At 40.7% G+C, this 22480-nt stretch overlaps 1 protein-coding gene across 2 annotated transcripts in view; it reads right to left on the bottom strand.

Annotated features, from left to right (window-relative positions):
* Positions 1-569: 569 nt before the first annotated feature.
* KANK4 (KN motif and ankyrin repeat domains 4) overlaps positions 570-22480 on the bottom strand; it is a 53858-nt gene continuing 31947 nt past the window's right edge. For both annotated transcript variants that reach the window (XM_034778597.1, XM_034778595.1), the window contains exons 5-10: positions 20727-20957; positions 19501-19588; positions 17322-17541; positions 14250-14392; positions 8184-8384; positions 570-2711 (exon numbers count right to left, since the gene is read on the bottom strand). In XM_034778597.1, coding sequence (XP_034634488.1) covers positions 2610-2711; positions 8184-8384; positions 14250-14392; positions 17322-17541; positions 19501-19588; positions 20727-20957 — 985 coding nt within the window. In that variant the 3' untranslated portion in view covers positions 570-2609. The remainder of the gene's footprint in view (positions 2712-8183; positions 8385-14249; positions 14393-17321; positions 17542-19500; positions 19589-20726; positions 20958-22480) is intronic.

The following is a 22480-nucleotide window of genomic DNA, read 5'->3' as shown; positions in this document are numbered from 1 at the left end:
ATGGGTCTGCCTCATGGAGCATAACTGCTAGTGGTATTTGGACAACTCAGCTTGTTTTTTAAATTGATTTTGTGTTTGTTTAAAACTTGAAGAGTTGGTGTCGTGTATTGATTACCTCTCAAATTCCAGGATTTGTGTTAGTAATCCTGGCATTGTTTAATCATTTTATAAGTTTCTCATCATATATCCACTGGAGACCTACTTGCCTCTAGAAAGGGACTTTGTCATTCCACTAAAATGTGTTGGCGATAATAGACTTAGAGGTTTTTCCTTGTATTCTGTAACCTATATCATTCAGTTTCCCTATCTAATTAAGACTAAAACCCACGTAAATACAAAGGGTTCACAAAAGGCCCCCTTGTACTTTATTAAACATGGGTCTGATTCAACTCCCACTGGAGTCAAGAAGAATTTTTCCATTGACTGCAATGTGTGGTGAGGCAATGGGTGATTTCACCATAACTGCACCCCCATTTACTATCAAGAGAACTAGTTCACTAATAAAATGTGTGATCTAATTTTCTGTCCCAGAAATGGAGAAGGAAAATAGGTATAAGAACAAATGCAGGTAAATTAAAATCTGACTTTTATTCACACATAGAGGAGATAAATTCATTTTGGGATACAGTAAAATGAGAGACAAATGTATGGGATGATGACCATACAGATTGCTTTTGATTAAGAACCATGAAAGAAATAACAAGAATTATACAGTAGATTTCGATGTGAAAACATCTGAATAATGAAAAAGAACAAAGGATAGGATCCTCTTTTCCTTACTTCAACAAAACTCCCACCTAAGCCATTGGAGTTTTGTTCGAATGAGGACAATGGGATCACGCTATCAGTCTTGGAAATGATTTTGATATGCATCGCAAATGCAAGGGAAGGGGATGGGGTGACTCAGATGAGATTTAATAACATGCTATAATGTGACTTACACATAAACCAAAAAAAGTTAAACCAGGATTAGGTTTTGTTTAGAAATAAAAACGAGGACGTTAGAAAAACAATACATTTTATTTGTAGTAAGTGCTACTGGATCCAGTCTCACTGACTTCATGCTGCACACAATTTGAATGGCTGTGCACAATCAGGGTCTGATCCCAGGCCCATAGAAGTCAATGGAAAGACTCTTCCAATGGAAGAAATGTAACATCAAGGCTTGTTAATTTTTTGTCTTAATGAGAATGGAAAGATGTTTGGAGGGATAGGGATTTATGACCCCATTCTGCTAGGTGCTGAGTAATTCTTGCGAGATGCTGAATTCAGTGGGAGTTGAAAATGCTCAGTATCTCACAGGATGTTCTCGGTACCCTGCAGGATGGCACCCTTTGGCTGTGACTTTCACAGAGGAAGGACCTTTGGGACATACCATACCTGCTTTGAAAGAGGAAGGCAGAGTGATCTGTAATTGCTGTGCTTGGACCACTGGAATGTAGGAAAGATCTGCCTTATATATGCACTGCAGACAGTGCTGGATTCCCACCAGGGCCCAAAGGGCTGTATACTTCAAGGAGAAGCCCTAGCTCTCCTTGAGCAGGTCACTCAGACTACACAGGAAAAATCTGGCAGCTAAATTACTACACAGATTTAAATCTGTCCAGTTTGGGGGGTTCCCAAACTGTTTAGCATGCTGGAAACTGAAGAACAGATGTTTGGCCAAAGGGCACTTTCTGGGTGGAACCTATTATCATCGGAAGTGGTTCTATGAATTTAAATATGCAACCTTACAGACAGTATTAACCCATCCTTGCAGAGAAGGTTTATGCAATGATCAAGTAATTTGTCTCCTGTACTGTGTTTGGATAACCTGATACTTCACAATTGTACCTCAGCATCCTATAAATGATATATTGTATATGCCAGTGGGCCACGGTTCCTGCTAAAGTCAAATTTAATTAGAAAAAATGAGAGCCATATGGTAATTCTGAATACAAGAAAAACAATGCCTGTGTGTTTGGATCTGGCACACTCAAATATTTTCTTAGAGAATTAATTTTAATTCTTGCTTCTGAGCACATAACCACACATAAATAGGATTTGATATTTTTATATAATCCACCTGACTTGTATTTACTGCTATATATATTGAGTAAGCATTGCCTGCTAGTACATACAGAAGGTGTAATAATAAACAGTAAGATGTAAACTTGCAAGTTAAATGACACACATTTTAAATAGTTGATTAAAAAGAACACCATTATCTAAAATTACAAAAAAAGTAAGTATTGCTTTTCTAATGTGCATTTGTTTTTTGTTCACCAACGTGACAAAATTATACTGTGAGGGGTAGATAGCGGAATTCAGTTTTAAGATCAAGATCAAGTGTGTTAATAAAAGGCAATACAATAATCTAACTCTCTGAAACAGTATTTGAGTCATTTATGGCACTATGCATAGGTTAGAACTATAAAAGCAGGCTTAATGAGGGGAATTATATATTAGGAATGTATGCAAATAGTTGACATAGTTCACTCCCTCAATAAGTATAGAAATCAGCAGTATCAGCTACAATCATTTCCATCTAAATTGGAAGCAGAGTTGTTAAAAGAATGAACCTTTTGTTATCCATTGCCCATTCCGACAAATGCTATTTTCCATTTCCTTTATTTAGCCAAAGACCGGCTCTGCTCTTTGTGGGCTTGGAGAAGCTCTGCAATTTCCATGTGGGCAGATTTCAGAGCGACAGACAGAGCAGAATTACCACTCTACATGGGAAAAAAAAGAAAATGAATTTACTATGCAAATCTTTCCAATAAAAATCTTACTGGACAGCTAAGGGTTAATGTCAGTTGAATGTGGAGAATTGCATGTGCCAGTTCTACTAATGGGAAAAGGGGTTGCATGCATTACAGTGACAAAATTGCCCATAACGTCAAAATGGCCTAATCCTTCATAAAGTCATATAGTCCAAGGCCAGAAGGATCACTAAATCATCTAGTTTGGCCTCCTATATATCACAGGCCACCAACACCACCCAGGACCCACACTCTAAACCCAACAACTACAATGAGACCAAAGCATTACAGCCCACAGGATACCAGCCTATTATGTGCCACAGGCAGAGAGTAGGAGGGACTGAAGAGGACAAGTGCTCAAGGCCCCAGCAATGACAGAGAAATGATTCAATGAGATATACGCAAATAATCCTGGCAAGCGACCCACACCCACATGTAGCAAAAGAAGGCAAAAAATAAAACCATGGTGACTGCCAATCTGACCTGGGGAAAATTCCTTCCTGACCCCATATATGGCAAACAGTTAGGCCCTGAGCATGTGAGCAAGAACCAGCCAGCCAAGCACCTGAGAGAGAGAGAATGCTCGGAGCCACCTCAGAGCCCTGGCCCTCCCTGCCCAATGTCCCATCTCCAGGCGTGGTCATCCCTGATGCTTCCGAGGAAGGAGAAAATAGTATTCAAATGCCAGATGTTTCCCCCTTTTGTCTGTTTTCCTGAGAAAAGCATCAACTGTAAGGAGATGTGTGTGAATCTGAACATAGTCTCTGATCACAGTATTTAGCAGGCTGCCAATCTTAGTTACCAGAGCAGCTGCTATGTACATTGGCCAAACCAGACAGTCTCTCCGCAAAAGAATAAATAGACACAAATCGGACGTCAAGAATTATAACATTCAAAAACCAGTCGGAGAACACTTCAACCGCCCTGGACACTCAATAACAGACTTAAAAGTGGCAATTCTTCAACAACAAACATTCAAAAACAGACTCCGAGAAACTGCAGAACTGGAATTAATTTGCAAACTGGACATCGTCAAATTAGGCCTGAATAAAGACTGGAAGTGGATGAGTCACTATAAGAACTAAAAATTTTCCGCCTACTGTTACTTACACCATCTTGTCAACTGTTTGAAATGAGCCACCCTGATTAGCACTACAAAAGTGATTTTTCGTTCTGTTGATAATAGTCCACTTTAATTGAATTGTCTCGACACCCCCTCCACTTGGTAAGGCAACTCTCATCTTCTCATGTACTGTTATATATATCTTCCTACACTCCATGCATCTGATGAAGTGGGTTTTAGCCCACGAAAGCTTATGCCTAAATAAATTTTTTAGTCTCTAAGGTGCCACTAGTACTCCTTGTTGTTTTTGTTTTTGCTGATACAGACTAAGATGGCTACCACTCTGAAACCTGCTTTCTCTCAGTAGCTGACGACCCAAAATTAAGATGAGTTGTGGAGAGAGATTATAACAATCTCCACTTGTGTATGTTTATATTAAACAAAAGACATTATATTTGGTGTTCAGCTTATAGTCATGATACTGGGCTGTCCATCCTGTAGTTGGTCAACTTGATTTATCAGCATAAGACAATTTTTGCCATCTTGCTAGGTCTAGTTAGTCTGTTTCTAATTAATTCATCATGGTAGTATCTTGCTCAATTTTGGGTGTTGTCAGCAATGACTATTTCCCATTAAATAATGTCCAAAAAATTGCTGTTTATTTAGAGTGTGGTTGTATTTGTCTCCATTTGAGTGTATATGTGTAAACTACCTATTGCCACTGACTATGCAGACACAGATTGAATACAGTCTACTGTACTAATCTCCGATAGCTAGCCCTGCCCGTACGTTCTTGTCTGCTCTTTCATCCTCCTCTGGCATCATCTTGAAACAATGCTGCTCTCTGGTAATGAAGGCTGTGAAATTCATCCTGGATAATCAACAGTGGTTGTTGAAGAGACAGTGCATGATCCACCTCCTTGCACACGAACAAAACCAATGCATACAACTACTGAGAAATTCCACACTTACAGCCACTGTATATAATTCCTCAGAAACTTCATCAGTTAGTTGGCAGCGTGGTGTGCTGCCAGCTTGCAACTGGTCTGGCTATTAAACATTTAATTGTGTTTATGTAAATACCATTGTTCAGTCCTTGTCACAATACCGAAAGCTGTACATGTATAAGCAATGCTTCTTTGGTGTTTCACATGAGAAATATGATAGCAAGGCACCTGGTACAAAAAAGCAGCTTTGTGATGGATTTGGATTGATTTGGGGTCTTCAGCAGGTGACTAGTTTTGCATCAGCAGTCACCTTTCAGATTAAAACCTTCAAGTAACATTATAGTGCAGCACATCTTTATCCCTCACTAGCACAATCTGCTGTCTAATTAATTGCGTTAAACAGAGGGAAAGAAGCAGATACAAATCTGTAATCTTCTCGATTCCACAGGCATGGAGGAAGCTAAGTTATTGCCTCAAATGGTCTTCTTTATTCTACGAAAATTTCCTCTCCTGTTGTTTCAGTGGTTTTCACATTGCCAGATGTCCACGTGAGATTATGATGTACACAAGCTGTAAATAACAATTTCTGCCCAGGAATTAACTGCCAGTAATTCACTCAATGGGGTTTTCAGATCTTCCTTAACTAAATAAGATAGTGATTCACATCTCGTGCTGCTACTGAAGACTATACTCCCAAGGCTGAAATGAGATTTTTAAATGTGCTAATGTGATCTTTGCCAAGGCAGTAGTTTCCTTTCCAGTCAGATGATTTATCCAATTTATGAGGGGTGAAAAGGGAGTACTTGGACAATTTGATATATATTGCTGATAGGGCTTTCGTTGCAAGGCTCTCTCTTGTCAAGATCCTAAGAGCTCACTTCTGCCTTTCAGATGCATTGGTGCAATTCTCAGTCATTTAAATCAGTGTATCCAAAGGGCAGAACTAGGCCCTGATGTGTTTTTCAACTCACTTCCTGTCTTGTGACTGCTGTCTGGACATTCATACTAAATGGCATGCTACGTGCTAGCCTATTTAAGGGATTAATGGAAAAACTCCCATTGACTTCAGTTGAGCCAGGGTTTCACCCTATATATTATTAACAGGTTTAAATACATCTTGGCAAAAATTTCAACAAGGTTGGCTTCCCTTTTATGGGTCCAATTTGCACCTACAAAATTTGTGCCCATATTTTTGCACCCATAAGAGTAATCTGTATATTTGTACCTCTAACTTGGCTGCAGGTGCACATCAGGTAGTTAGAACTGCAACCACTCTGCAGCAGCAATGCATTGTGTTGGTTCAAAATCTCAGCTGAATATTTCACCTCTAAAAGAGCAAGGTGTGACCTATGCTCTATTAAAAATGTACCCCTTAGTGTCTGTAGGTGTGCTGGGCATAAATATTTCCCCATTGTGATTTTCTGACATGTTCATAATGCAGTGGTTCTTTCTGCTGGAGCTGAGAAGATCATTCAGAGGTACTCAACACCCACCCATTGACATCAATAGGAATTGAGAGTACTCAGGGCCACAAAGAATCAGGACACAATGCCTAAATATTAGAGCTGATCAAAAAAGTAGAGTTTTTTTAGTGGGAAGTGTTCATTTTGGGCAAAAATTTGAACACCAAAATATTCTGGCTGAGAACTGAAATATTTTTATTTGAAAATACTGCTCTGGTGCCTTATGGGAGTTGTAGTTCAGGTGATTCAAGCTCCAATTCTCCTCTGTTGGCTGGGCTCCTTGGATGGACTACACCTCCCATGATAAATAACAGTCTACCTGCGTGGAGAGGAGAAGTGGTGCAACATGGGAGTCCCTGGCTGTGGTACGTCATGGAAGATTGTGAGGGACTAGTGTATGTCTGTATGTTAGGGTGACCAGATGTCCCGATTTTTGGAGCTTTTTCTTATATAGGCATCTATTACCCTCCACCCCTGTCCCGATTTTTCACACTTGCTATCTGGTCACCCAACTGTATGTTCTTATATCAGATTACAAACTTCATTTTGTTTTGTGAGTGCCATTTTGATTGCCTACACTTTTGCCTTTTACCCTCCATTTTCTGCTAGGACTTCCAGGGAGGTGTCATGAGAAATTCTTGCAGCTAGCAGAAGGTTAACAATCCAGGGTCATTTACTTAGATGGTCTCCCATTCAAATACATGCACCCTAAGACAATGACCTCGCTGCTGCCTGAGGAACCAGTTCAGCTAGGTGAGTTTGTAACCAAGTAATGGATCACCTGATGAGGGATTTGAAGTCACTGAGGAGACTGGGGGCGTGTGGGGACTGGAACCTTATAAAAGGAAAGCTCTCTCATTGGCTGTTACAAATGGCATATCAGCATTCTGAGGAAGGAAATGAATTTTTCAGTTGTGACCCCCTGTAGTTAAATGGTGGGTACACTCAGTTAGTTGATTCTGATAGGTGCAGTTCTTTCAATGGCCCCGTCAAGTGGAGAATTGGACAATATTTGATTATGTGCCAGGTTTTTACATAAAACTATATGGTTATAATGAAGCTGTGATCTATTAACATAATATTTTTCTGTTGTTTGAGCAGTGCATCATAATGCTGGAATAAAGCTCTAAGCCAGAGTGAATCTTCCTCATTATTTTCAAGATGTTTTTACACTTCCAATTATCTGGTATATGCCAATGGGGCATGTATTATCATTTGTAACCCACTTGTTGTCTGTAACCTACAGTGACGAATGCAAAGGGCTGTATCCAGGCGTACTGAACATGTACAAAATAGGAAACATCTTGAGCTCCATGTTGCATGCGCGCAACCTAGCTGTTACTTATTATGGTATTTTAAAGAGATAAAGGCCTATGCTGGAATCATTCTCTCTCTCTCACGCTCTTTCATCTACCAAAACTCCAGCACAGGATGCCGCTGTAGTTCAGTAGTGTTGAACGTACATGTTCACTGTATTGTACAGTGACCCTGTCTTAAGCGAATGCTCAATAAACTGAAAAAAGGTTTTTCTGCTTAATGGAAATGACCTCCTACAGATGCTGGAGTACAACTGTAGTTAGTACATTTGGGGATACTTCGGAGGTAGTCTATGAAGACAGTAGCTTGTCTGGTAGGGCAGGTTTCATTGCACTTCTAAGTATGCAATTGTGCAGCTTGGCTTGGAATTGAAAATTGAGTTAAAATGTGGGTTACTCATCCTCCAAATCCTTAAACTGATCCAGTCCCCTTTATTTGTGAGACAGGCAAGGCACAGAGCCAAAGCCCACTCACTAACATATCTGATAAGGGAGATACTTTGGTTTCCAGGAGGTGTCTAGTGTCTGCTCCAGTTCTAAGGCAAGAAAGCCATATGGTTTCTTTAAATATTCACTAATTGGCTCCTGGCAGTGACTGTCTGAATATATATATATATTTTACAGTACATGCTGCAACCACCTGTTTCCCTTACCTTGTCCGTTAATGTAGTGTCACAACCAGGGTGAGCCAGAAGAAGCTTCGCGATCTCAGCATTGCCATGCTGACAGGCAACCATCAGTGCTGATGTCCCATTATCATCCTGCTGGTTTATGTCAGCCTTGCAAGACAACAAGGCTTTCACCATATCTCCCCTGTCATGGCTGACACCTAATATTAAGGCAGTCTGGCCTCCCTGGGAATATTGCAAGACAGACCAAACACAATGACAGACCCATCAAAGAAATGTAACTTTATTTACACAATCTAAGCATTCAAATAGCATAGCAGTCTTGCTTGGAACACAGGTAGCCCTACAGCAGATGCTGTAACAAATCCGAGGCCATTTATAACTTCAGGGTTGACTCTTCTACATGTCATGGCTCCTCAGAACTTCACTGCGACAGTAAGGCTAAAACTCACATCTGATCTGCGTGCTCCAAAAGCAAAGGCCCTGTCATTGGAGCTATAGGAGATTATCCATTAGCTAGTAGCTGCATAGGGCTTATGATATGCAGTTCCAGTTCTGTCCTGTAGTCAGAGGTGATATATGTTTACACTGCCAGCTCAGTATCATTTTGTCTGAGGTATGAAATTTGGAAGCAAATTACAATGGGAGCTCTCACCATGACTTGAGCGCTGTGGTGTGTCAAAAGCCCCTTGAAATCTGGCCCTGGCCAAACTGGCCATGTCTTTTGTTTTTATTGCCAGTGTAAATATAAAGCTATCACTGTTTGTAACAGCAAAGTAAACTAGTGAAAGCTAAAGTGAGACGGGCCCGGTTGCCTTTTACACGAAGGTCCTTAGTATTACACATATAACCACACTAACACTGCCTTTACACTGCCACAGCAAAAAGAACACAAATGCCAGAGTTGTGTCAAGGAACCTTAGTGTAAACCAGAATCAGGCCCAGAAAAGTTTACACAACCATGACTAAATAATCATGTGTAGTGATATTGTTTCAAAAATAATTATTCTGTGGTGTCCTGATAGTTCACCCCTGAACAATTGCGCCTCCCCATAGTGGTTCACATTCTGGGGGTTTTTAGGTTAATTTAATTCACCTTCATTTCTGAGACTCTTATTTCAGATTTTAGCCATTGTTTAGCAAGCAGGTGGGAGTCAGAAAAAGTGAATGTTTGCATTTGCAAAGTTCTGCATCTCAACTCCCATCCAATGGCAGCTGAGGGCACTTAGCTGCATGTGGCGGATGCTCAGTATAGTGAAGGATCAAGCCCTCTGAGTTTTCCTTCAAGTACTTTAATTAGCAACTGATTAATTGATTGATACTTGTACATAAAAGCATGGATTGAGAAGCAGCATTGAAACAGGCAAAGTCCAGAAGGTTTAATTCGTCACAGTGGACTGCACAGTTTGGCTGAATATGCTGCTTTAACTTTCTAAACTGGCAACTTCAATACAAGACGCACACTAACACATAATCTTGCTTCTCAATTTCATGAACATAAGAACAGCCATACTGGGTCAGACCAAAGGTCCGTCTAGCCCAGTATCCTGTCTTCCAACAGTGGCCAATGCCAGGTGCTCTAGAGGGAATGAACAGAACAGGTAATCATCAAGTGATCCATCCCCTGTCGCTAGTTCCCAGCTTCTGGCAAACAAAGGCTAGGGATATCATCCCTGCCCATCCTGGCTAATAGCCATTGATTGACCTATCCTCCATGAATTTATCCAGTTCTTTTTTGAACCCTGTTATAGTCTTGGCCTTCACAACATCCTCTGGCAAGGAATTCCACAAGTTGACTATGCGTTGTGTGAAAAAATACTTCCTTTTGTTTGTTTTAAACGTGCTGCCTATTAATTTCATTTAGTGGCCCCTAGTTCTTCTGTTATGAGAAGGAGTGAATAACACTTCCTTATCTACTTTCTCCACCCCAGTCATGATTTTATAGACCTCTATCATATCTCCCCTTAGTTGTCTCTTTTCCAAGCTAAAAAGTCCCAGTCTTATTAAACTCTCCTCAGACGGCAGCCGTTCCATACCCCTAATAATTTTTGTTGCCCTTTTCTGAACCTTTTCCAAGTCAAATGTATCTTTTTTGAGATGGAGTGACTACATCTGCACACAGTATTCAAGATGTGGGTGTACCATGGATTTATATAGAGGCAATATGATATTTTCTGTCTTATTTGGGAATCTCCCTCACATCCTCAATCGTGAAGACCGATGCAAAGAATTCATTTATTTTCTCCACAATAGCCTTATCTTCTTTGAGTGCTCCTTGAGCATCTCAATCATCAGTGGCCCGACTGGTTGTTTAGCAGGCTTCCTGCTTCTGATGTACTTAAACATTTTTTTGCTATTACTTTTTTAGTCTTTGGCTAGCTGTTCTTCAAATTCATTTTTGGCCTTCCTAATTATATTTTTATACTTCATTTGCCGGAGTTTATGCTCCTTTCTATTTTCCTCACTAGGCTTTAACTTCCACTTTTGAAAGGATGCCTTTTTGCCTCTCTCTGCTTCTTTTAATTTGTTGTTTAGCCACGATGGCACTTTTTTGGTTCTCTTACTATGTTTTTTAATTTGGGGTATACTTTTAAGTTGAGCCTCTATTATGGTGTCTTTAAAAAGTTTCCATGCAGCTTGCAAGGATTTTACTTTTGGCGCTGTACCTTTTAATTTCTGTTTAACTAACCTCCTCGGTTTTGTGTAGTTCCCCTTTCAGAAATTAAATGCTACAGTGTTGGGCTGCTGTGGTGTTTTCCCCGCCACAGGGATGTTAAATTTAATATTATGGTCACTATTACCAAGTGCTCCAGCTATATTCACCTCTTGGATCTGATCCTGTGCTCCGCTTAGGACTAAATCAAGAATTGCCTCTTCTCTTGTGGGTTACAGAACTAGTTGCTCCAAGAAGCAGTCATTTAAGGTGTCAAGAAACTTTATCTCTGCATCCCTTCCTGAGGTGATACGTACCCAGTCAGTATGGGGGTAGTTGAAATCCCGCATTATTATTATTGAGTTTTTTATTTTAATAGCCTCTGTAATCACCCTGAGTATTTCACAGTCACTATCACCATCCTGGTCAGGTGGTCTGTAATATATCCCTACTACTGTATTCTTATTATTCAAGCATAGAATTACTATCCATAGAGATTCTATGGTACAGTTTGGTTCATTTAAGATTTTTACTTCATTTCTTTCACATATAGTGCCACTCCCCCAGCAGCATGACTTGTTCTGTCCTTCCAATATATTTTGTACTCTTGTATTACTGTGTTCCATGGATAATCCTCCATTCCACCAAGTTTCTGTGATGCCTATTATATCAATATCCTCATTTAATACGAGGCACTCTAGTTCGCCCATCTTATTATTTAGACTTCTAGCATTGGTATATAAGCACTTTAAAAACTTGTCACTTTTTAGTTTTTTATGCCATTACATGAGGTAATTGAATGGGCCTTTTTTTCTTTTGACTGTTTCTCATCAGATCTTACATGTATTTTATCATCTTCCTTCCTCTCCTCCTTATTAGGACATAGTGAATCTCCATTTATAGACCCTCCCCTAAGGGATGTCTGAACCATGTGCTCCTCCGCACCTGTGAGCTTTTCCCCAGCCCTTAGTTTAAAAATTGCTCTATGACCTTTTTAATTTTAAGTGCCAGGAATCTTGTTCCATTTTGGTTTAGATGGAGCCCATTCTTCCTGTATAGGCTCCCTCTTTCCCACAAGTTTCCCCCATTACTAATAAATCAGAACCCCTCCTCCCTACACCATCATCTCATCCACGCATGATGAGACCCTGCAGTTCTGCTGATCTAACTGGCCCTGCGCGTGGAACTGGAAGCATTTCAGAGAATGCTACCATGGAGGTCCTGGACTTCAATCTCTTACCTAGCAGCCTAAATTTGGCCTCCAGGACCTCTCTCCTATCCTTCCCTTAGGGCAGGTAATCATACATGCTGCATTGGGTGCAGGAAACTGGGTAGCCCCACTCTGTTGCTGGACTTCTGCCTGCATTCTCTTTTTATTCCTGAAGCTTATTCCTTTGTTGTTGTTTTGTTTTTATCAGGGGGTGTTTGGGGCTTTAAGTTTAAAGAAGTTTAAGGAATGTTAAGTGTATGCAGCCCCCACACACACACTCCCCCTGTAAACTCCCTCGCAAAACTCCCCTGTTCACTAGCTCCTCTGGTTGCTTAGGTGTGGGCTTTTTAAAGCCCTGGTCTTCCTGAGTAGTCCCGCCCCCTGATTAAGGGTTGATGGTGTAAGCATGTTGTAATGCTTGATTTATTCTCCCTATAAGGCTCTTTAAGGGGACATAATTATGAAGGAAATAAATTCTATCTGAGGATTATTAAACATATTTAGTTACTCTGGCTGAATTAGCATCTAGAAGGTTCTACAGTGCAGCATCTTTATAAGGCTAGTTCCCATATGTGCTGAGACTTAATTAATTACACGATAAATACATTTCAAAGTCATCTTGTTTAGCCAGATCTTTCACTCCTTTATTCAATCTGAACTCACACTGGGAGTAAGTAATAGGAATCGAACAGGTCTGATTATAATTAGGGTGGTATGAACCCTGCAGGGTTTGGCTTGTGAATGAGTTTGCCAAGTGAATCCTGTAGTTTGGGGTTGGAAGGGAACCTATCCCTATGGTTTCCATGCATCATCCAGTTCACAGATATATTCTGTATAAAAACTTAGAATCATAGAATTGTAGGACTAGAAGGGACCTCGAGAGATCATCTAGTCCAGTCCCCTGCACTCATGGTAGGACTAAGTACTATCTAGACCATCCCTGACAGGTGTTTGTCTAACCTGCTCTTAAAAATAACAGATGATGGATATTCCACAACCTCCCTAGGCAATTTATTCTAGTGCTTAACCACCCTGACAGGAAGCTTTTCCTAATCTCCAGCCTATACCAACCCTTGCTGCAACTTAATACCATTGCTTTTTGTCCTATCCTCAGAGGTTAAGGCGAACAATTTTTCTCCTGCCTCCTTGTAACAACCTTTTATGTACTTGAAAACTGTTATCATGTCTCCTTTCTGTCATCTCTTCTCCAGATTAAACAAACAATTTTTTCAATCTTCCCTCATAGGTCATGTTTTCTAGACCTTTAATCATTTTTGTTGCTCTTCTCTGGACTCTCTCCAATTTGTCCACATCCTTCCTGAAATGTGGCACTCAGAACTGGACACAATACTCCAGTTGAAGCCTGATCAGCGCAGAGTAGAGCGAAAGAATTATGTCTTGTGGCTTGCTTACAACACTATTGCTAATACTCCTCCCAGAATGATGTTTGCTTTTTTTGCAATGGTGTTACACTGTTCACTCATATTTAGATTGTGATCCACTATGACTCCTAGATCCCTTTCTGCAGTACTCTTTCCTAGGCCGTCATTTCCCATTTTGTAAGTGTGCAACTGATTGTTCTTTCTTAAGTGGAGTACTTTGCATTTGTCCTTATTGAATTTTATCCTATTTACTTCAGACCATTTCTCCTGTTTGTCCAGATCATTTTGAATGTTAATCCTATCCTCCAAAGCACTTGCAACCCCTCCCAGCTTGGTATCATCCGCAAACTTTATAAGTGCACTCTCTATGCCATTATCTAAATCATTGATGAAGACATTGAACAGAACTGGACCTAGAACTGATCCCTGCGGGACCCCACTCTATATGTCCTTCCAGCTTGACTGTGAATCTCTGATAACTACTTTCTGGGAATGTTTTTTTCCAGCCAGTTATGCACCCACTGTATAGTAGCTCTGTCTGGGTTGTATTTCCCTAGTTTGTTTATGAGACAGTCATGCAAGAGAGCATCAAAAGCCTTACTAAAGTCAAGATATACCATATCTACCAGTTCCCCCCTATCCACAAGGCTTGTTACCCTGTCAAAGAAAGCTATTAGGTTGGTTTGACACAATTTGTTCTTGATAAATCCATGCCGACTCTTACTTATCACCTTCTTATCTTCTAGCTCTTTGCAAATTGATTGTTTAATTATTTGCTCCATTATCTTTTCAAGTCTATGTTCACTTGTACAAACAAACAGGGACTGTTGATGATTGTTATGTACCTGACTTGCCCGTATGTTTACATCCCCTTCTTTCAACAGCTTTAAGACCACCTCCATGTCTTCATCACTTTCTGCTGATGCCAGTGGTGTGATCATCACTGCAGTATATCCAGCTTTATTTTGATGGTTCACATCACAAACACCTAAAGATGAGGGGGGAAAAGAGTCCTGAAAATCTACAGATAGTGCAGGGTTGAGTGACATAGCCAAAACACACTATACTATTTACAGATGGATAACGGATACCTGTGAGGAAATTTTAGGCCATTTATGGCCAGTTGCATCATCACAGGAATCTGGTCTTTTTAACTTTTTTTTAAAACTGATCTCATATTAATATTGAGATCTGAAAGTGAGAGGCCTAGAAAGTTGAAGCTATAGCAAAGCCAGTGGTTGATGCTCACGACTTGAGATATTGATTTTTGCCCTGAGTTCAGTGGCAATCACTTTCAGGTGCATGCAAGTCAGGCAAAAAGTGCACTAAGGATCAGCTGTGGAAACTATGTGGATCACAGAGAAAATGCTAAACATCAGCTGGTCAGAAAAAAGGGAGGAAAGAAAGGAAGAATTTGAAGGAAAGAGAGAAGGAACCCAAAACGGTGGAGAAACTGAAAGTAGAGATAAAAGAGTAGTAAGAGAAACACTGGAAGAGAAGAAATAATCAAGTGGGGTATTGCAGAGCAGCGAAACAAGTGAATTAGGAGGAGACAAGCTGAGTAGAGAGAGAACGTAATTATAGCAATTATAGAAAATGTGACCATCAAAATAGAAGTGAGAGAAGTAAAAGAAAAGCAGAAAAAATAGAAAAGGAAAATATAGCAACTTGGAGATCAATCATTTTCCCGATTAAATTAATGGGAGCTTTTCTACTGTCTCCACTGAGAGCAGAACTAGGCCCTGAGAAGATCTGTAGAGAAGAAAAATGACTGTAGACTTGAAAAGGAGAGAGACCCACACTATCATGAGTGGAAGGGAAAAAAATAGAGTGCAGAGGTGGGGGAAAAGTCAGTATATAACATAGACAAGCAAACTGAGCAAAACAGAAATAAAAAAAGAGAAGCAGAGTATCAAATATGAAAAGATGTAAGTATTACTTGTAGCCAGCATTTAAGAGATGGATGCAGTAGTTCTTATTCAGGCAGGAATGACCAATGGCTTGATCAGTAGCCTAACAGAGGAGTTGTGTTTTGGGACAAGTCTGTGAGTGACTTAGGAACTGCTCCTGCTCCCAGTGAAAAAAATGGCAAAAATCCTATTGATTTCAATGGGAGTTAAGCACCTAATTACCTTTGAGGATCTGAGCCCAAATGACTTGAAGACTGAGTAAGTTGGCTGTAAGTACAGAGTCGCTGGATGTTATGTATTGCTCCGAGCTACTTGGAATTTTGTTTCTAAGCATTTTTAAGTTGGGTTATGATCATCAAAGTTATTCTGAACAAAATGGCACTGTGCCACTGCCATCATTGCTTTGTATGGGTGACATTTGCTCCAGTGCAGAGGGCCAGTTCCAGACCTATGAACCACTCGTTTAAGTTCTCAGAATAGGGCTTAAGTAGAAGAGTGAATTTCACCCAACATGCATCCTAAATCTGATCTTCTTAGGTTGCTCCTATAACCAAGTTTTACTAATGTTAGCATTGCAGAGCTGATATAGCTATGGAACAACAAGCTGGATTCTGACCTTCTTTGCTTGCACAATCTCAGGTAACTTGCCAGCAATGAATCTAGATTGTTAGTGATGAAGTGCTGACCTGAAAGAACACGGCTTGCTTGCAATATGATGTTTTAGGCTGAACTTGCAAGCGCAAGCAGTTGGAAAAATCTTCTTTTGATCTGTAAACTAAACAGATTTGGGGTCTGATTCTGAGCTACACTAGCTCCTTCACATCACTTTGGCATAGGGTGACCAGATGTCCCAATATTAGGGGCTTTGTTTCATACAGGACCCTATTACCCACACCCGTAGGACCTTATCATCCCCCTCACTAGCTGTCCCCATTTTTCACACTTGCTAACTAGTCATCCTACTTTGGCAGCCTGGGGTGTGAACACATTCAAGATAAATTTGTTTCAAAATGTGAATGAACATTCATAGTAAATATGTTTCAGTAGCTGATCTAAATAGAGATGCAGCATGCAATTTGGACTATTCTAATTCTGACACTTTTATGCACTTGACAAATGACTCCGTTCATTCTATACACAGCAAATAGGCTAATTCTATTTAGAAATGCATCACTCCTACTGTTCCAGTGTGTGCTGTTATACGCTCAGCCTTCTTATTTACTGTGCCTAAACATTTAAATATTCCCCGTTGAGCTTAGTCGCCTTGGGGTATTTTCTAAAAGAGCAGAACAAACTTCTCTCAATATTCTGGGGTTGCTTGGAAGTCTGTTAAACAATGGGTTTATAGATGTGTATGATAATATGCCATTTCCCTAACATTTAACAGAGTGTCTTGCCAACCAAGCAAGGCAAAAAGCTTCATTATTCTGTCTGGAAAGTGCCTGCATTTTATCTGATAAAATCTCAGCTGGACGTTTAATTCTTTACAGTAGGAGCTAAAAGTTCAATAGTTTAGAATGCGGTTCTTGCTGCAGAGCTAGAGACCACTGTGACAATCAAAGGGTTTGATCTTGCAAACATGAACTGCGGAGCACAATGCTTACTCCTGTGATTAGTGCCACTGAAGTAAGCACTAAGGGCCAAATATTTAAATGTATTTAGGTGCCTGAAGATCCCCCCCAGTGGGATTTTCAAAAGCACCTAGGCACTTAATTCCGTTGAAATCCCACTAGATGTCTATCTGCATCTTCAGGCATCTAAATAGCTTTAAAAATCTAGGGGCCCAATCCAACTCCTACTGAAGCCATTGGAAAGACTACCACTGACTCCAATGTTGCTCCATCAGCCACATGCTGGGTAGTAAATTTTCCAGGATTGGGCCCTTAAATGGTGACCAGATTTTTTAATCTGAAAAAGACATTAAATGTGATTATATGAAATAATTGGCAAGTACCAACCTTTCCCTCCCACCCCAGACAAAAACAACAACAAAGCATTAGTTCCCACCTGTGTCTAGTAGAAGCTTCACAATCAGAAAGTTGGAATGGGAAACACTGTAATGAAGAGCTGTATTCAAATTTCCATCCGCCAAGTTTATGATCATCTTCAGTAGCTGGGGATGAATTGCTTTGAATTCTTTGAGATAAGCTGCAACAACCTCAGGGCTGGAGGATTTCCTAGTAGAGACTCGGAACCACTCTTGACAGACCGTGTTTAAGATGTGTCTCTAAAACACCAACATTTCACAGTCACTTTCAGGACCTTACTTTTTCAAAAAGTAATGATGCCAGTTCCCTTCGCTATTGCTCTACCCTAGGGTTGGTCCCTGGCTGGGGTTTTCACTTTGTGGCTGGCAAAGAAAACTTCACACTTATTGGCAGTGCAAAAGGATGGTTTGTTTTAGCAAAGACAATACAAAAAAATCTTTAAAAATAGAGGTAGTTTCTTACTGGCTTTTGTTAGTTTGTTTTTAATTGAAAAGTGGCCATCCTAAGGGAACTAAAGTGACTAGTTCTATATATGAATACATGGAAAAATTCTCTCATGGGCAAGTTATCACTAGACTTTAATTCAAGCAGCATTCATATTTATTGATACATTAGTGGAAACAAATAAATCTGAGCTCATCTCCTATATCCTGTTTTATGGGCCAACTAGAACAACGGTGTTATTTTTATATGATGTCATCAATCTAACATCTATATTAAAACATTTTACCAACTTCTCTTTACCTACCTCCAATAATAAAATAATAATAATTAATACATTTATCCCAAATACTCTATAAATCCAGGTCTAAACTGTAGCTTCTCTATTTGCCTCACATAGGGGGAAGTGCATAACTCAACTAGCCGAGACTTCCTGGGAAGTAAATTGTGATTCAGTCACAATCTGACTCCTGGATCCCACTGTCTCCAGGGTGGAATGTACTGTGCAGAAATCCTATACCTGGCACTGTGTGTGTCTCCTCCATCTGGTGCAGCTGTGCTGTCCATCACGATTGGTGGGTGGGGGGGCTGTCCCAAGGTTCTGCACATTCCCCATCCCCTGCATGCCCACCAGTGTGGGATGGGCTCTGTGGAGGCTATCTGCAATGTGTTGGCATAGGGCAGCAAGGGGAAGCCTTACTGACCTGTGCAGAACATAGGATGGGGCAAAATACTGGCCTCAACTATGTGTGTGTGTAGAATAATCAAACAGCAGCTAGAGTAGGGAAGAAATTCTTTAGCACTACATGTTTCTCCTCTAAGTGATTCAGCCTTTGTATGCAAAAAGGATTCAGCACTCAGTGTTCCCATTAGGCACGCTCCTGTAGAACTTTTCTCTGTTCTACTCTTAAAAAATTACTAATAAGCAAAAGCTAATGAAGCATCATTGTCTTTCTCCTGACCAGCCCACAATCAGTCAATTTGCTGTCTCTCTGAGGCTCTCTTTACAGACTATGTAGTCACATTTTTGCAAGGGATATGTGTGTCTTCTCACCCACCCCCCGCCTGGAGATCTAGGGCCATGCCTTTGCCATACCCTCAGTTGCTTGGCTACGGAAAGAGGAGGAGATGCTGGGCAAATTTTTCCCCTTCTCCAGTGCTCTGCTTGTTAGTTAGTACCAGATTCTCTTGCACTGAGATCTGCTTAATGCAGCAGAGTGTGTGTGTATTGGGGGGGAATGCTGGAAGCCTGTTACAACTCCTGGTTCTATGCCCTGCACTGCTTCAGCCTATGCCCTGGCATAGGTTGGAGAAATATAGTTGCCATATGTATTTTGGCAATGTTGAAGACTGCTTTCTGCATGATCCAGCATGTGTTTAATACGCAGAATGGAGTTTTTGCATAGTTTTTGTTATTTTATTCCCCTTGCAGTCTAGAAGCAGGGAAAGATTATTTAAAGGGGGAAAGGAATTTTTATGTCAGTTTTAGTCTGGCCCAATTGAACAGAGGAAGCTTGGAAAGTTTTCTCCCTTTTTCTGTAGGTCATGAATCTAAAACCGAACCTTGAGCTGGTTTTGAGTTTCAAAACCAAAACTGGACAACAGAAGTTACCTTGACCCACCTCTCCTTATAAAGCTGCCCATGGTTTGCTACAATAATTCTGCAAAGCATTGTCTGGATGGTCTAAACTCTAAATGGTTAAATGTAGCACAGACAGGGGGGTTGCATTTTAAATTCAACTGAAAAATACCAGTACCAAATGTTTATCATTGGTGGTCCTTATTTCTGAAAGGTGTTTGCTCAGTAACAGGCAGCCATCAAGAAAATCTTCTGAGGGTTTGCATCTAAAATGGAAAACACTCTTATAAATCCACTGTAAGAGAGAACTAGTGCACTCTGAATTGGGAAGATAACTTGCAGGGTGTATCTTTAAGCCCCAATGCTGCAAACAAACAATTATGCATATTGTTCCATTAACTTTGATAGGATTGTGGGCATAAAGTTAAGCATATGCATAAGTGTTCATAGATCGTACATGTTACATAGGCAATCAAATGTCTTTTATATTTACAAATCACCACTTTCACAAAAATTCAGGCAAAAGCAATTTTATTCCTGGATCTTCCAGGAAATCCACTATAGTTACAATTAAATGTCTGTTAGGACAAAATTAGAAGATGAGAAACTTTGGATTCTGTACTAACCTGAAGAAAATATGTAGCTCTTTAAAGCCTGATCAAGTGCTCACATAAGTCAATGGGAGTTTTTCCATTGATTTCAATTGACATTGCATCTGGCCCTAAACCAGTACAACATGACAGGTTGTGATGATGCGTGGATAGCTCTAGCCCAAAACCCCTTATGAAACACAAAGAGCAGAGTATGGTACAGAAATTCCCATTGATATACTGATTTTCACAGTATGAATATTCTAATGTCTAGGCATGTAGTTTGAAAATTGGCATATATGGCAAATGCGCTATTGTAACATGCTTCGTGCAGAGAAAAATATAAGGACTGAAAGCCCTGTTTTAGTAATTTTAGTTTGAGTTCTTTCCCCATGAAAAGCACAGATCTCTCGAAAAAGCTTAATGAAATGAGAACTTAAGACAAAGCCATGGGTCCAGCAATATTATCCTACTGTATCTGCATCATTATGATAACCTAGCCACACAGGTACTGCATGACTCAGAATCAGTCATAAGAACATAAGAATGGGCGTACTGGGTCAGACCAAAGGTCCATCTAGCCCAGTATCCTGTCTACTGACAGTGGCCAATGCCAGGTGCCCCAGAGGGAGTGAACCTAAAGGTAATGATCAAGTGATCTCTCTCCTGCCGTCCATCACCACCCTCTGACAAACTTTGCTGCTAACAAAGTGGCTGCAGTCTTCCACTGAAACTTGGAACCAAAAATCACAATTTGCCATTGTTCATTAGTCAACATCGCTAATATGTTACATTAGCCTGTTTATCTGATTACCTGTCAGTCTTGGGTTGAATGCTAGCCATTGTTATTTCTTCCAGTTCCTGTGGCTCATTGTCTTCATGACTAGTGCACTGGGAGACTCCAGATGAGGCATGTTTGTTTTCACGGGCAGCTTTCACCTGTCTGTGCTCTAAAGTGTCATACTTCCTCTCCATCTCGCTGTCAGAATTTCCTTCCGATGAGCTGTCTTCACAGCTGGTGTCTTCACTTGACGTTGTTTCGTAACTAATTGAGGACACCAGATATTATTCACTTTTCCTTCCCCCTCAGCAACTATAGGGCCTGTGCCAATACCCATTGAAGACACCCAATGACTCCAATGGGCTTGGATGAGGCTCATAGTGACATGCATGTTAGACACAGTAAAAATATGTCAATATAAAAGATTGGCACCAAACCAAAACCCTAGATCCAGACCCCAACTTTGAAGTTCAAACCTACTACACAGGAACTCTGGGTTCAATTTCTAGTCTTCTTGTTTCCCAGGCCAACGAAGCAATTTGCTGCTAAAATTAGGGATAGGGAATGTCACTCTATAGAGAATTCCCCCTGGCTAATTTAAGAGCAGTGGTGTTAATATGTTACATGTATATGGTGCCTTTTACTCCAAAGGATCCCAAAATGTTTCACACACTGAAGCTCAGATTCTGATATCTTTGCTTATGTTGAGTGCCAAATTCCTCCACAAGTAGTTCCATTGATTTTTATGACTACTTGTGAAATAGCCTTGCTCATGCTGTGTAGTTCCTATCGGAATCTCAGCCACTGAACTGCAGTGACTTCTGGGGTAAACAACAGCACATATAAGTACAGGGAGAGAAACCCAGGATCAATTTCACATGCATAAGTCCATGCCCATTGAGGGGAAAATATAAATCTTTCAGCACAAATAAAAATCAGCTGAAGAATTCTTCAACTGAGTCACTTCTATTGGCATTTTGTAACTGTTCCTTGGGTGATCCATTTTTTTAAATAATTATAATACTCAACTATCACTCACACACAAATAGGCATCTTTTCATGGGCAAGACGTGAATTAGAACTCCTTGGTTTGTACACATATACATATTTTGTGGGTGCAACATAACAAGCTATTTTTGAAAACTTGGCCCACGATGACATTATTAATGTATGGGACACTTTTAATTATAGTATATTCCATTTGCAGTTCATTTGGACAAATTATCCAATTATGTCTACTGTATGAAGCAAAAAACCTGAAGCAATATTAAGAACAGTTGGTAGACTTCAGCACATATCTGAAAAGAACAACATTCTCTTCATAGTTTCATTCCGCTTTTCACTTATAAGCAGGGGTGAAAGTAAGTCCAGTGACTTACCGGTACGCTGGGGCCAGCTCTGGCCCCTGGAAGGGGCAGGGCCTAGGGCGGAAGGGGCATGGCTGAGGGAGTCAGCGCTAGCCCCAGCCCACCCTGTAAGGTAAGTGTCCCCCCCCGCCCCCCAGGGATAGCAGCAACTGCCCGGGGCTCCGGCAGTGCTCCCGCGTCTATTTAAAGGACCAGGGCGGCAGAGGCAGCTGGAGCCCCAGGCCCTTTAAATAGCCCCTGGAGCTCCCCCCACCGCTGGGCTCCGAGGGCTATTTAAAGGGCCCGGAGCTCCCCTGCTTCTACCGCCCCAGCCAGGGCCGGCTCCAGGGTTTTGGCCGCCCCAAGCAGCCAAAACCAAAAAAAAAAAAAAAAAAAGGCCGCGATCGCGATCTGCGGCGGCAATTCGGCGGGAGGTCCTTC

This window comes from Trachemys scripta, chromosome 8 (genome assembly GCF_013100865.1).
Source record: "Trachemys scripta elegans isolate TJP31775 chromosome 8, CAS_Tse_1.0, whole genome shotgun sequence".
Classification (NCBI taxonomy): Eukaryota; Metazoa; Chordata; order Testudines; family Emydidae; genus Trachemys; species Trachemys scripta.
This window is presented reverse-complemented; position numbering and strand designations above follow the sequence as displayed.